The sequence below is a fragment of the Paroedura picta genome, chromosome 5, assembly GCF_049243985.1.
Source record: "Paroedura picta isolate Pp20150507F chromosome 5, Ppicta_v3.0, whole genome shotgun sequence".
Classification (NCBI taxonomy): Eukaryota; Metazoa; Chordata; class Lepidosauria; order Squamata; family Gekkonidae; genus Paroedura; species Paroedura picta.
In genome coordinates, this window is record NC_135373.1 from 96,393,086 (window position 1) to 96,408,946 (window position 15,861).

Here is a 15,861-nt window from a genome sequence, read left to right on the forward strand (position 1 = left end):
AAGGAACAGATTTTGCTGCCTTTACCTGTGCGCCTCATCAGGTAGTGACAGAACCACCAAAGCTGATCCTGCAGCCTTGAGCAAGTGCATGGCTGCTGAGCTGAGTAAGAGTAGTGGCTGGCGTGGGTGCAGGTGATGACATTGGTTGTTGGTGCCAGGTTGTTCTATGCACTCAATAGATCTGCAAGTGCACCTTGCAGCAGTAACAACCCTGCTTTCTCTGTTGGTGCCTCCTCAGTTTCTGGCTAGCTTCTGAACATCTACATAGGGGAAAATAAAACTTTCCCTGCCAGATCTGTTTTACCTTAGTAGCTTGTGGGATGTGTAATCACATACACACACGGGAGGATTGTAAGAAAGCAAGGGGGGAGCCACTCCTATGCTAATTTACACCTTCCTATCTATGCACAATCTGCAAGGGATGGCATGTGATACATATAAAGCAGAGATCTTCCCCCCCCTGAACCATCTTCAATTTTGCCTGGAGGATTCCTTGAGCAAGAGGAATTTGATGCTAATTGGGTGGGATAGAAAAAGGTTACTCGCAGGAATGTTTTCCACTGGAAATGACAACAAGGCATAATAAAGAATCCAAAGAGCATATATTGATGATATTAAAGAAATCGTTGTGTTAAAGGAACAAAATCCTGGCTCCAAGCCTGCACTTTTGGCCCCCTGGGATGATCCATGCCTGACCAGGCAGATGAGGAACTGTCACCTAAACAAATCCAGTGCTGGATGGATCTCACAGTGCAGGGGCAAATTACGACTGCCATGTGATTATATCACAACTATTTTATTTGTACCTAACTATCTTTGTTAAACCCTAAATAGAATGGCCCAAGCTAGCCCTATTTAGTCAGAAACTAAGCAAGGTTGACCTTAGCCTCTATGTACAAGGGAGACCATGGAAGAATATCTGGGTTATGATGCGGACCACATCTGAATGTCTCTTGACCTAGATCCTTAGCTGATCATCCACTCTGAGGAGAAATTTTAGTTAGATAACTGATTTTTTACTGATAGCTAACCCACCTACTATCTGGACAACGGGGGCAGATAGTTGACAGTGGGAATTTGGGCAGAAAGATTATAGTCCCAATTCAGGCCAAATTAGAAGGAGAAAGAAGAATTCTTTGCAATTGGTGCAAAATACAACTGCTAAGGTCCTCACGAAATCATCTTGTAGGGCTCATGTCCAGCCTATGCTGAGGCAACTGCAGTGGTTACCAATTAGCTTCCAGATCAGGTTCAAGGTTTTGGTTCTTACCTTTAAGGCCATCTATGGCCTGGGACCACTTGTGGGACCACTTGTGTCCTTATGTCCCCCTCCCCCACACACACACATACAGAACTCTTCACTCTGTGGGTATGAATCTGCTGGTTATCCCCGGCCCCCAGAAGTGGTGGTGAATAAATCTAATAATAAAATAAATAAATAAAACTAAAAAACTGATGAACTAATTTAAAGCCTGTAACTGAGAACATCTAACTGAATAATATCTTATTTATACAGAAAAGCTTGATTCCTCATTCCAACTGCTTTATTCCTCTTTGTGAAATAAAATCCTTTATTTGTTGGTTTTTAAAGAAGCCTCAGTGCCATTCTCGATAAGGATTAAAGAAAAGAGGGCTCTTACAATATCTCACAAAGTTCTAGGGCTGAGTAAAGCCAAAAAGATCTGTCAATCACAGGGTGGGACAATGAGCTTTATTGATGTGGAAAAACATCTACTGGCGTGCTTCCTATAATGGACGTGATTATGGATGTGATGTCTGTTTGTCCCACCCCAGGGAGTATGCCAGTATATGGAAAAGAAGTGGCGGCAGTGGCTGGCCAGGCCCGGTGCTGAGTCCTGCTCACTGCCCTCTGCCATCTCCACTGCCTGTCTTCTGTGCTCAGTCCCGAACTCCTTCCAGAATCAGTTTGTTGCAGATTGTGTTTCCACATAATCTGCGACAATCTGATTCTTGGAAATTTTTTTATAGGAAAGCAAACACACTACAAAGGCTGTCTGTGAGGCGACAATTCATTTCAGAGGGAAAGATTTGCTTCACAATGGGGAAGTGTGTAGGGGTCCATTACATATGTTAACTGTTATATCTCTGTCTTTTCAGAAAGGTAGTTGTATTACAGCAACATACATTTATGTGATTTTTAAAATACCTGGAGCTCAACCTTTATTCATCATGTCTGATTATAGTTTCCTTGTAATGAATACCTTGTGTATCTTTATCCAAAAGATAAGGTGTTGGCCTGTCTTAGATGGGCGTCTGCACTTGAAAGACCAGATTCACAGTTTGTGATTATATTAGATTATATTAGATCCATATCTAGTTTAACCAGCTTGGGCTGGCTTGTCATCTGTGTCCCTTCTTGGACAGGCAAGAACTGGCTACAAGTATCTTTGCTATGATCACGTCCAGCTTAGACTACTGAAATGTGTTGGAGGGCTACCTTTGAAGACTTCAAAAGCTTTGCAGACCAGAACATAACAATAAAGACAGTAGATTACTGGGATCCATCTCTTCAGTTCTGGAACCTACCAAGTTTTTAAGATCTTCAGTGGACACCTATTGCAGGGATGGCCAAACTGTGGCTCTCTAGAAGTCCATGGACTACAGTTACCATGAGCCCATGCTTGCTGACCTATTTTTTTGCCCTCTGTCCCTAAAACAATGTGGCTGGCTACTAAAGATGGGGCCTTTTCTTCTAGATCCCCCCCCGCCATAATTCTCTTCCTGCATCTGATCACCTGGCACTCCCATCTGAATTTTCAGTGGCAGGCAAAGAGGTTTTGACATATACTGGTTGGGGTGGTTTCGCTACATTGCTTTTATATTCTCCTGTGCTATTGATTTTACAGATTCTATGTGGTACTCAGTGGCATCATGTAAAATGTGATAGATTTTATTGGTTGTCTTTATTGTACTTTTAATTTCATTATGGAAACTTTTCTGCTGAGAAGTGGCATAAAAATACTCTAATCAGACAATGACCACTTCCTTCGCACCCCCTCTAGGGTTGCCAGCCTCCAGATGGCACCTGGAGACCTCCAGCTATTGCAATTGATCTTCAGGCGACCAAGATCAGTTCCCCTGGAGAAAATGCAATTGTACCTGGGTGAGGCCCCTGCCCTCTTTAGGGTCCACCCCCAAAATCTCCAGGTATTCCCCAACCCAGAGCTGGCAACCCCAACCCCACTAAAGTGATACTGCAGCTTCATATTTCTCCCTTAACACTCCCAAGGATTGCTCACTGCTTTGCCCTCTGCCTAACCTTCCTCAGCTCTCATTCCAGTCCCCATACCTTCACAGGCCTCTACTCTTGTTCTTCCTGCAGAAGAATGTTCTGGTCTCCCCGCTTCACTCCCACCCAGAAAGTCAACATCTTGCTATGCTGTGACCAAAAGTTTTGAAGGAAGCTTCTGTTTGTTTTTTCCCCTCTTTTCTATGGCAACTGAACATAGTGCTGCATTATGTAATGAGTAATATACTCCTCCCTTTTAAAATTACATGAGCATGACTGGTAAATACGTTTCTAAAGAGCCTTTTTTCAAAAGCTGACCATTCAGAATGTTTGGCTGGTATCCAACGTACACAGTGGGATAATAGTAATGACTGAACGAAACCACTATGGGGCCCAACTGAAAGAAGTCTTGAATATTTGCAGACATTCTGAATTTAGCCTGGGCTCCTTCTGAGAGGATTTAGTCAAAACACACAGGATTACAAAACTCTCAGGAAAAATGCTGTTACCACAACTGTCATACCAATGATTATCTGTGGGAAATTTGCCTAGCAGGAAAGAATTCTTTCTCTCCTTCCTATTTATACTATACCTGTGATGTGGGTATGTGTGTACCCTTCATAGATATCATGTAAAAGTGCTGGAAAGCAGCATAGCTTAATTGTAGGGCAATGGTGCTGCCTGCAGAAGATCCCGGGTTCCATCTGGGGATCCCGATTTAAAAGGATCGCCTGAAGCAACAATGGGGATATCTTGAGCACTGAACTCTCTGTGCTACACAGACAAATTCTTCATATGTTCAGTAGGGTAGGGGTAGTCAACCTGTGGTCCTCCAGATGTTCGTGGACTACAATTCCCATGAGCCCCTGCCAGCAAACACACATTTGCTGGCAGGGGCTCATGGGAATTGTAGTCCATGAACATTTGGAGGACCACAGGTTGACTACCCCTGCAGTAGGGTATTATTCCGCCTGAAGCAACAATGGGGATATCTTGAGCACTGAACTCTCTGTGCTACACAGACAAATTCTTCATATGTTCAGTAGGGTAGGGGTAGTCAACCTGTGGTCCTCCAGATGTTCGTGGACTACAATTCCCATGAGCCCCTGCCAGCAAACACACATTTGCTGGCAGGGGCTCATGGGAATTGTAGTCCATGAACATTTGGAGGACCACAGGTTGACTACCCCTGCAGTAGGGTATTATTCCGACATCAAAATCTAGAATCTGGGTGGTGGGGGAAAGGGCAGGTGCAGGGAGGGAGAGAAGTAGTTTATTGCAGTTGAGTGAAGTCCCATATCAAGTGCTAATAACATTATTTATTTATTTTTCGGTGTTGCCATTGCTAACTTCCAAGTATTTATTTTAATTTATATTTTAATGTATTTATTGAAGCCCCATCGCTCTTGCGAATGGGGACCCAAAACAGCTTATATCAGTCTCCTCTCCTCCATTTTATTCCCACAGTGGACCTGAGACCAATCAGCTTGGGCGTGTGTGACTGGCAGAGTAGGGATTTGAACCGGGCCTTCCAGATCCTAGACCAACACTCTAACCACTGCACCATGCTGACTGTCCCCCTTCGTTCACTCAATCTTCACCACCACCTTATATGGGTACTTTAGCCTGAGAAATTGTGATGGGCCTTAGGTCATTCAGAGCTTCCATGGCAGAATGAGGATATGAGGACCATTGCAGGTCCTAATCTGGCACTATACCCACTATACAACACCACCCCTCATGACAGAGCTATATGGCATGCATACCTCCTTGACTTAACTTTGTTGTTGTTGTTGTTGTTAGGTGCGAAGTCGTGTCCGACCCATCGCGACCCCATGGACAATGATCCTCCAGGCCTTCCTGTCTTCTACCATTCCCCGGAGTCCATTTAAGTTTGCACCTACTGCTTCAGTGACCCCATCCAGCCACCTCATTCTCTGTCGTCTTTTGCCCTCAATCACTCCCAGCATTAGGCTCTTCTCCAGGGAGTCCTTCCTTCTCATGAGGTGGCCAAAGTATTTAACTTAACGTAATGCAGTGTTTTCCCCTTGATTTCACCTAATGCCTTTTACATAATGCAGTTATTTTAGTGTGTAGAAATTAATTTTGGGAGAACCTCCCTGAGGTGTAAATATGCTATTTCACAAGGGGTGTAGCAGTGTTGTTAGTACATTCAGGAGGAAAAAAAATTACAATGTAAAAATAAAGAAAGGCCTAACCTAAGCTCATTCTGCACTCACTGGATAATGCACTTTCAATGTGCTTTTGCAGCTGGATTTACCTGTGTGTGTGAGAGAGAGTGTGTGTATGTGAGAGAGAGACAGAGAGTGAGCACAAGAATTCATTTAAATGTATTTTATGGTCAGGCTCAGGGCTGCTTTCAATTTAGCGTCATAATGAGGGATACCAGTTCTTGATTGGGAGATACTTGGAGATTCTGCAGGTGGAGCTTGGGGACAGCAAGGGAAGAGGAGGGACCTTGGCAGGATATAGTGCCATAGATGCCACCCTCCAAAGCAGCCATTTTCTCCAGGGAAACTGATATCTATAATCTGGAGATCAGTTTTAATAGCAGATTTCCAGGCACCACCTGGAGGTTGGCAACTGTAACTGTGACCTCAAGTGACCCCCCCTCCATCTTGCAAAACACCCCTCAGAATGCAATAGGGGTCTGGACACTTTTTTATCACTGTTGCTTATGTTTACTTTCTTTAAGTAATTATTTGTTTCCAGTGATTTTAGCAGGAAACAGATTTCCAGCTGTACCTCTTTCAGTAAATTAAAGTTCCTGGGGAAGGAAAGTGGAGTATGAGCCCCAGAAATCAGGTAGGCACAAATAGGATGTGCATTATTACACTCATTCACTGAGACTGTTTCCACTCTGGGAAGTTCACTGCCCCAGCTACTGAGCAGGAGCACAAATCCAGGACGGATTACGTGCACGGGGCCAAATGTTCCGGGCGCATGAAGAGTTGAAGTAACCAACCCTGACTCAAATGCCAGCCTGTAGCCCAGCACGAAGCCTCCATTGTGGAAACAGTCTCTGAGAGTTTTTTTTTTTTTTTTTTACAAAAGACAAAGGGTAGGGGAGTTCAGTCTGCTCTTTCCACCCCTTTCCTCACTGTGCTCAGCTACTTAATGCATTGTTCTCCCAGCCAGGCACCAAAGATGGAAACGAGTGTACTGGGAGAAAAATGCTGGAAGACATGGAACACAGCAATAGGGGTACACTGCTTGGGGTGGATTCCCTCCACCCATCCATACTCTCCACTTTTGTTTTGAAAATTATGTCTATCTAACCCCTACTGTGTGTGCAGTGGAGGAGTATGCAGTGCTTCCTGATCATTTCTCTCCCTCTGACCTTGCTGAACTGTAAGCCAGATAGCTAGGCACCAAAGTAACAGGCTGATGCAAATGTTTTCAAATACTGTTTTCTGTCATTCATGTTCCATTTTGATTAGAAATCTGGAAAAGGAGATTAAAAAATGTTTTGATTAGCTAATATCTGAATGCACATCCCAGTGAGGCCACATGAACCCATTCTCTTTGCTGCTCTGTTGAGCTGGCACTATAAATCTGCATGGCAAGCAATGGATTGTCAATGGGTGCATGACCTAAATTGACCCAGTTTCACTGAAGACAAGCACTGTGGATTTGAGCAGAAAGGAAGGGATGGAAATGCATAGAACTCCTTCCTCAGCAATGTCACACAAGCAGCAAATAAGTGGCTAGGACCAGAGTTCCTGGACCACTTGCTTGCCATGTACATATCTACAGTAACACCACTGGAACACATGACAATTGCATTTATTTACCCTGGCTCATTTTGCATGGCAGAAGCCACACCGGGCTGCTGTTGGTGCAGTGCTGTGGAGCATAAAGCTCTGCAGTTTACTGTGTCCCCAGGGGTGTCCCACTGAAATGTATTCCCCCCCCCCGGGAAACAAAGCAGTGGCAGAATAGTTCTGCTGCACTGGGGGGGGGGGGTTAAATATTTTGCAGGAGGGTCGGATTGTGTTCTACGCACAGCACGGCAAAGCACCATGAAGCCAACTGGGGCATTTTTTGCCCCCTTTGGGCTACTGTAAGGCAGGAAGGCCCAGCTCTGCCCTGTCCATGCAGACTTGCTGCGGGACAGGCCCTGTTGACCCCCACAGCAGCTAATGGAACGTGGATTCTCCCATGTTCCCTTAGCCTGGGGCAACTGAGGGCCTCATCCGCAGCAGGCCTGAGAGGGGGATTGACCAGCAGCTACATCATGTAGAAGCGGGGATTTGCCCCACTTCCATATGATCATCTCGGCCTTTATTGCCCTTGCAGAATTGGCCCCTGTGTGTAGCTTCCCTTAGTCTGTGACAGCCAAACAATGGGCCTCAAACATCTGATGAAGTGGGTGCTTGCCTGAAACCATTCATGATGTAATGATGATGTTCCCCCATCTTGAAAGTATCACAAGATTCTTCGCTAAGGATCACAATCATCGTGCCAACTGTCCAAACACCGTTATACTGTCCAAATCAAAGCTTTCCCAGTACTAAGCCAAATTTGCTTCTCAGGTGAACTTTGCATTTGTCAAATCTGGAAGTTCATGTTGACTATCAATTTAATCATCAATTGCTTCTTTCACCCGAAAGGGACTGTTGTGCTATAATAACCTCCACTTCGTAATGCTGTTAATGAGAACTTGCTCATAAAGAATTGCCATTGTCTCCAAGCTGGTTTTCACTACCTCAGTAAGTGTTTATACTTGGAAACAGGTGGCGTGTAATAAACCTGCCAGGGCCTGCTAATTGAACAGGTGACATCTGAATAAATACCGATTGCTGAGCAGAGGAAAAGGCTATTCGAGGTATTCTTGTGCACATTGCCATTCTTGCCACTAGATGACACTCCAGCACCAACAGAAAAAGCACATCTTTTTTTGTCAATCAAGAGGCAGCAGCTAAAAAATAAAAAATCACATCATGTGCTGCATTTTCACATTGGCAGCAAGTAGGATTATTGCGGAAAGGGCAGAAAGAGAACTACAGCAGTGCTGAAATCACATTTTATATGTTAGAAAAGCATTTCCAGCTTTGCAGGCATTAAAATAATTGTTTTGTTGAGTATAGGAAGATATAAGGCATGTGTAAAACCTGCAGGCAGAATATCATTTTCTATTTCATTTTCTTGTCCCCAAGCAGCACATTTCGGTTGCTCTGCCAATTATAGGATTGGTTAGTTCTGGTTGGTTGGGTCCGTTGCAGGTTCCTGAGGTTTTCCATGTGCATATTTTGCTTGCGGTCAAACTGCGCTATGGGTTCTGTGGTCTTAAGGTTGCATAAACAATGTTCTTGCAAATGGATGTCATATAACTATTGTTATCTGACTCAAATAGATCAAAGTATAAAATAAAGATGGCATGGAATAGTGGCTTCAGTGTTTTGTGCAGAAATGAGAAAGCAGCCATAACAAGCATATAAAGTGTGTGTTTACATGTTTCCTCAAAACTAGTTAAAAAGAAAATAAACACCATTTCAGACAAAAGTGATTGAACCATAACATTGAAGACAAATTCTATTTTGTTTTTAATTCCAGCAATTCTGAAATACATATGACTTGCAAAAGAAAAGATGTGTAATTAAAAAAGCACAGAAAGCACAGGGTTACAGATGACTGCTGATTACTTAATAGCCAAAGTAGCTCCAGGAAATGAACATTTTGAAACTGAACAGTGTAGGGTTTTTCTCTTCCTTTAAGCAGCAAAGCAGATGTCAGAAAAATCCTGATTCATTGGTCTGGCTTTCAGCTACATTTCACAATACTCATTTCTTGCTCAATCATAAACTATCTCTTTTATTCTCACAAGGCCACCTACTAGTTACTTCTCTGAAAACAGACAGTCTTGTTAATTTTCACCATGAAGTTGAGAAAAAACACAGTGACATGATAAGGTGGTATACAGAATTTTATTGTCATTGATTGGGGAACATCAATGCCAGGCATTATGTGAACGATCAGTAAATGAATGAGGCAAGCTAGAGTCAATGAAATGGTATATGCTGTCACATAACTATTTTGTGCACCATTTATGACACATAACATTTTCACCACTCTTTAGTTTCATAAGTCTTGCTGGATAAGTTGCAGAAATCTAGCTAGCCAGGGGCTGTAGAGTAAGAGTAGATTCCAATTAACAATCAGATATCTGGGTTAGGGAAGGAACCATATTTGTTCATTGTTTTTTGTGTGATGACTGTAAGTGTGAATGCCCATGAAGGCCACTGGCTTGCTGAGTATTGGAAAGAAGATAAAATCTGGTTTGAGCTAGACTGGGAAAGTCAGCACTATGTTAGAACATTCAAACACTAGAGCTGCATCACTAATGTGCCATGTGTCCAATTGCTATCAGTTTTCAGACAATCAGGGTTGGGGGCCGATTCACACAACTGCCTCACACCACAGCATGTTTTAGTCTGCACATGCTGATTTTTCTGCATACCAGCATGGGCTGGAACAATCACATGGCCGCTGATGGACACAAGTAGAATTCTGTACATTGCCCTTTACATCGCATTGCAACTGACAGGCGGATGAAACTGAGTGTTAAGTCCTGATCTGCCCAGTATTCTGTGTGAGCTGTCCAGCAGCCTTGCGATTGCCACAGTGTGGCTAAAAGCTGGCTGAATAAATGTGACTGCCACTTATCTGCAGAAATCAGCATTCATTCGGGGGAAATGAACTGTTTTTAGGTCTACGTACAATTTGGAAAGGCTGGTGTGGTAGATTGTCAAGGAATAATGCCTCATAGAGTTTGAAAACCTTTGAGTGACTGGCTGACAGTTGAGGGCTAACAGTTGAAAAGGAAACAGTTTAGCACTGACTGAGGACTGGGAAGGAGGCAAAGAAGAGTGAGAGGATTACAGAAGATCCCAATTCAAGTTAAAAGGGACAGAGATTCTAGGGAAGAAAAGTAATCCTTACCCAGTGTAAAGGGAAATAGGTCTAAAGAGAGGAGTGATCTTTTGGACTGTACATATAGGACTTGGGGGACTTGGTTGTACATTCCTGCCTTCTAAATGTGAAATGGCAGGGAAAGAATCCTATGCTTGCAAGTTAAACCAGAAAAGGAAAAGAAAGCCTCTCTCCTCAAACTTTCAGAGACCATGGTGAAAAATAAAAACACTTAATATGGCAACATATTAGATGGGTTTAGTGTGATTACAAAGATACCCCCAGTTTTTGGTTTACCTCATACATCCCACCCCTCAATTCTATCTGTCCTTTCAATAGCCTCTTAAGTACCCGTTACAGGAATATAATATTAGCAGGCTTCTTCCCTCAAGTCATTTTGGGCTGTATCAACAGGGGCATCACATCAAAATCACAAGATGTCATGGTCCCATTGTATACGGCACTGGTCAGACCACACCTGGAGTACTGTGTGCAGTTCTGAGGCCTTACTTCAAGAAGGGCATAGATAAAATTGAAAGGGTACAGAGGAGAGCAACGAGGATGATCTGGGGCCAAGGGACCAAGCCCTATGAAGATAGATTGAGGGACTTGGGAATATTCAGCCTGGAGAAAAGGAGGTTGAGAGGGGACATGATAGCCCTCTTTAAGTATTTGCAAGGTTGTCATTTGGAGGAGGGCAGAATGCTGTTCCCGTGGGCTGCAGAAGAAAGGACATGCAGTAATCAGTTTAAACTACAAGTACAACAATATAGGCTAGATATCAGGAAAAAGAATTTCACAGTAGTTCAGCAGTGGAATAGGCTGCCTAAGGAGGTGGTGAGCTCCCCCTCACTGGCAGTCTTCAAGCAAAGGTTGGATACACACTTCTCTTGGATGCTTAGGGCTGATCCTGCGTTGAGGAGGGGTTTGGACTAGATGGCCTGTATGGCCCCTTCCAACTCTATGATTCTATGAAGTCCCTGGGCTGGACCAGCATCAAAATATATAATAACAACGTGACAGGGTGAGACAGTCATAGACCAACAAATAAGAAAAAATAGATGTAGGAAGTGCTCAATATGAAAGAACAAGGAAACAAAGGGAAAATCCTGTGTTTGAGGGAGGGAAGAAGATGAGACCACCATAGATGGCCACAAGAAAAGTGATAGAAGAATCCATGTGTGGTGACCTCCAGCCAATACCTGCTTCCATGCATTTGAGTGGGCTTATGCGCAGGGAATGACTAAATACAAACTTTTTCCACAGCTGCCATTAGCCTAGATGGATTGTATGGAAAAGCCCTGAATCCACAAACAGTTCCCTGTATGTAGGCTTTGTAAATATATTGATGAGCTGGAACTTTTTATTACCCAAAGAAGTCATGGCTTACAAGCAGAAAGAAGTCATATTTACAAGCACGGCTTTGTAAATATATTCAGTTTCTTTATAACATTAATGTTTTCATGATTATAAGAAGCATAAATCATTCTGTATAAGAGACTACAATTCATACAAACATGCACTTTTGATATATTATGAGATTTAGATATAAGGTCTGCCAGAAATTCTGATGAATGACCAAGGAAACCGAAAGTGAGTGTGACCTATCAATCTCAAGCCTTCCATAGCTCTGATCTCAATAATGCCACCCCCAGCTCAACAATGGGAAAATTGTATTTTCTTGTCACTGCCAGGAGTCTATGACTGGCCTCATCAGAGTATCTCCCATAAATCACTCCTTCTAATAGCAAGCCTGACGATCCCAAGGCTATGAACCAGGTGATGAATTGAAACCAATGGGGCCCCTCTGGGCCCCCTCCAATTATCTAGGAAAAAACATAATAAATTTTAAACCATGAAGGATCCTCCACCAAATGGCCTAATAAGCACTGAGCATGCACATTGCCTCCAGTAGTCATTGCATGTTGGGGAAACTTGACCATTGATTGGGATTGAAAAAGGAACGCAGAAAGAAGAAGTTGGCTTATTGTATCCCAGGGGAGATTAGGAATGGGAGATGAACACTTATGAGGCACAATATACTTGTAACACACTGAGTTCTGATAGTCATATTAATGTCCTTTCAGTCCATTCCCATCATCTGGAAAGACCTGCAGTACCCACCTCAGGATGTCTGGAAGTTCTAGGCTTCAGTTGTATAATATATGTTGTGCTGCTGAGGCTCAGTCATCTCCATGTGTGTAGCACAATGCAGACATAATCACCAGGAGATTATAAATTGTTTACATTAATAGTAGATTGCACAACTGAGACTGAGAACAGAGCATGGACATAAGGATGACAGTCCCCTGGTGGGATCTGGGGGTCCTCCAGTTTTACAGCTCATCTCTAGGCAACATCAGTTCCCATGGAGGGTAGACTCCATAGCATTATACTCCACTGAGGTCTCTCCCCACTGCAAATCCCACCCATTTCCAACTCCACGTCCAAAGTATCCAGGTGTTTCCAACCCAGAGCAGGCAACCCTACCATTAACAGGCCCAGAAGTGCAGGTCTCTAGGATCTAATAAAATCCAACTTCTTATTTGTACATTCACATATCCAGGAAAGATGCCCCCCCTTTCTTTATCTGTTTTGTTTTGGTGATTGTTCCCTAGCTTTGAAGTCAATCATTGATCAGAGGACAGAGACTGAAAGGAGAATTAAGAAGCTTTGACACAGGAAATGAGGTGATTCCAATGAAGCCGGAGCCTGAACATTCTTCCTGCTTGGGTACACACGGCTGGACAGGCACTGACTTCTTATCTAGTTGATTTGTTAAGTGTAACAAATCTACCTCTTGGATCTATAAAGGACAATCTTTGGTCATATTGTCTTTCCGTGCCACCTGGCCTATCTTGGGAAATTAATCATCGATCTATTGGACCATCCTCTTATGGCCCTCTTGTGGATACGTGCTAAAACATAAGCGAATGTTTGTTTACTGTCTCTGCCCTACCACACACTTTTTTGTTACAGAAAGCAATGAAGGTACATCAGGACAAAGAGTTTTATACCCAATCTGTTTTATAAGAAGTGGGTATTTATAAGGAGCCCTCATCTATACCACACCCCTTGATTGGCTGCTGTTTACTCTTTCCTGGCTTTCTCACACAAATTCATGCATTTCATTCAGGTGTTTTTTTATTCATTCAGAATCTTCCTTGCACTTGTTGCTGTCCATTGTCACTCATTTCCTGCTACAGACTAAATCTTTTTTTAAGTGATAAATCTGTATTAAGCATGGCAGCCTCCAGGTGGGACCTGGGAATCCCAGAATTACAGCTCATCTCCAGACTACAGAGATCAGTTTCCCTGGAGAAAATGGATGCTTTGGAGGATGGACTCTGTACCTCACTGAGGTCCCTGTCCTCCCCAGACTCCAGGAATTTCCTAACCTGGATCTAGCAACCCCATCCCACACCTGTAGCCAAGTGGAAGCTGGCAAGCCTATATGCTACCCTTGTGCATAAGCCTCCAATTGTCTTCTGTCATATCAACAACTAAAAACGTGGGCTCCAGATTATGGCTGCTCTGCAGTCCTGGAAACTTACTACAAAACATTTGTTGGAATGTGTATTCTGGTTTTCTAGTCTGAATGTTTTGTGCCCTCTCATTCCTTTTTACAGGCCTGGTGCCCACTGGGGGAAAAAGGAAAGAAACAGTGTTGATTTGAATCCTGTACAGATCTTTCTACATATAGTAGCTGACTTGCATGTGAAAGGCTTGAGTTTTGAGATGAATTTTCAAATCTAAACAGAGAATTTAACATTGTATGTTAAAAATTTGGGTGGCAAATTTGCGTTCTCTCCCCCCCTCCCCCAAGCTCTCTTGTCCTCTGTCAGCCCACTGGTCTATCAAAGTCTAGTGCACTGGAAAAACCTGTCCAGGACATCAGGAAGAGATTTATTATATCACCTGTTAATACTACCTGATTCTTTTAACTGGAGAAGCCAACAATTTAACCTAGGACCTTATAGGCAAAGCAGACACTCTAGCACTGAACAAAACTCTACCTCAAATGCAAATACTCTCTTCATTTTTAAACAAACTGTAGTTGTAGATTATATAAGTATCTATAATATCAAGGATATTAGAGCAATTAATTTGTGAAAGCATACAAAGGTTCTAAGTCCAAGCCAACAACAAAGTTTGTTTGTGTTTGTGTAGGTGAGCACAACTAAGAAAAATCTTGTTTGTCAGCTCTGCCATTAACTCTCTGTAATTACAACTTAGTGATTTCAAGGACCATTGGAGTCAAAGTTATACGATCTTATAAACCTCCCACCACTGCTCCTCAAAGAGGAAAGGGGCAAGAAAGGATGCTGGGATATGTCTGGAAGATGTTAAATTCTTATTTAGAAACTTCTGGCTTGGCACAAACAAAATGGAGTCTTCTGGCACTTTGAAATCTCACCAATACACTGTGTTGTCTTTTGAGGACTGAAGTCCACTACACCAGATCCAAGTGTATCCAATGAATAAGCTACAAAAGCTTCTGCCCAGAAGAACCCACAGACTCACATAGCTACCCTCTTCTATTTGCTGGGCAAGGTGCCACAAAAATATACCAAAGAAGAACAAGGAAAACATCATCATGCAACAATCAACTGGCCATTTCTTTTAGCATTTTTCTCATATTGGAGTATGAGTTCCCTTGGCCTGCCTCTTGACTTCACGGTACACCATCATTTCCTGTCTGTATGCAGGGTGTGACATTGCCCAGGAAACTGAGAAATATGGTTTGGTTTCAGGATTCTGAAAAGGAAACAGGATCTCCTTTCAGTAATTTGAAACTGGAAAAAGGAACCTGGTAGTTTTACCAAATCTTTCCCCTAATGGCCATCTATCTCTTACGTTTATTTTATTTATGCATTTATTATATTTATATACCACCCTTTTTAGTGCAGCAATCCCAAAACCAAATGTTAGACCACACTAGGGGAGTGGGAATGTATTGTGAAAAATCAGTACACTCTGTTGTTGATATTTTATATGCATTTAGAAGAAAGATGCACTGAACCCAACCAACCCCACCTCTCCCTACTCTGTTGTTGGTATTTTATATGCATTAGAACAAAGATGCACTGAATTCAACCAACCTCACCTCTCCCTACCAGTCAATAAGCACCAATCTAACACCATTCTGGATGCATAAGAAACATTCTGTGTTGTGGGCCATCCCATGGCTAAAAGTCACTGGGGAAAACCATTGCTCAGAAATTACTGCAGACTCTCCCCCACACTTCCTCTTATTAACAAGAGTACCTCACAATAGACCTATCCATTATTCTGGGGGCTGAACAGGACATTTTGAATGTTGGCCTACATTCAGACTGGGGTGGTCTTAATGATTCTAGGGCCCCTTGCCCCCTCTCCCACTGGGACCAAGCAAGGGGTGGCCTCCCCTACCTCATTCATGGGGAGCTTGTGCCACTGATGATCAGAGGCTTTCCTTCTCAGCATGGGGCCCTGGACAGCTGCCCCTGTTGTTCAGTATCTAAGAATAGCCTTGTGTTCAGAGATCACAAATGAACGGCTTCAAATGGAGCATGGTCCTCCCTACTAGGCTTGGCCCCATCACCTACCGGTGGGCAGTGAAGACTTGGCAACCCTAGCTTGCTTAGACCCTAAAGTGCAGAGTCACTGCCTTCCCAGGAAGGCTGAAAATGGCTAGA

At 43.1% G+C, this 15,861-nt stretch overlaps 1 protein-coding gene across 7 annotated transcripts in view; it reads right to left on the reverse strand.

The window, feature by feature from the left end:
- Positions 1–15,861, reverse strand: part of LOC143838225 (retinoic acid-induced protein 3-like) — a 124,736-nt gene that overhangs the window by 91,455 nt on the left and 17,420 nt on the right. For 4 of the 7 annotated variants that reach the window (XM_077339249.1, XM_077339251.1, XM_077339250.1 and 1 more), the window contains one exon: positions 8,801–14,941. The exons of 1 other annotated variant lie outside the window; for it this stretch is intronic. In XM_077339249.1, coding sequence (XP_077195364.1) covers positions 14,819–14,941 — 123 coding nt within the window. In that variant the 3' untranslated portion in view covers positions 8,801–14,818. Of the gene's footprint in view, positions 1–8,800; positions 14,942–15,861 lie in introns of those variants that run through there. 2 more of the 7 variants (XR_013231303.1, XR_013231304.1) reach the window with 2 other exon arrangements.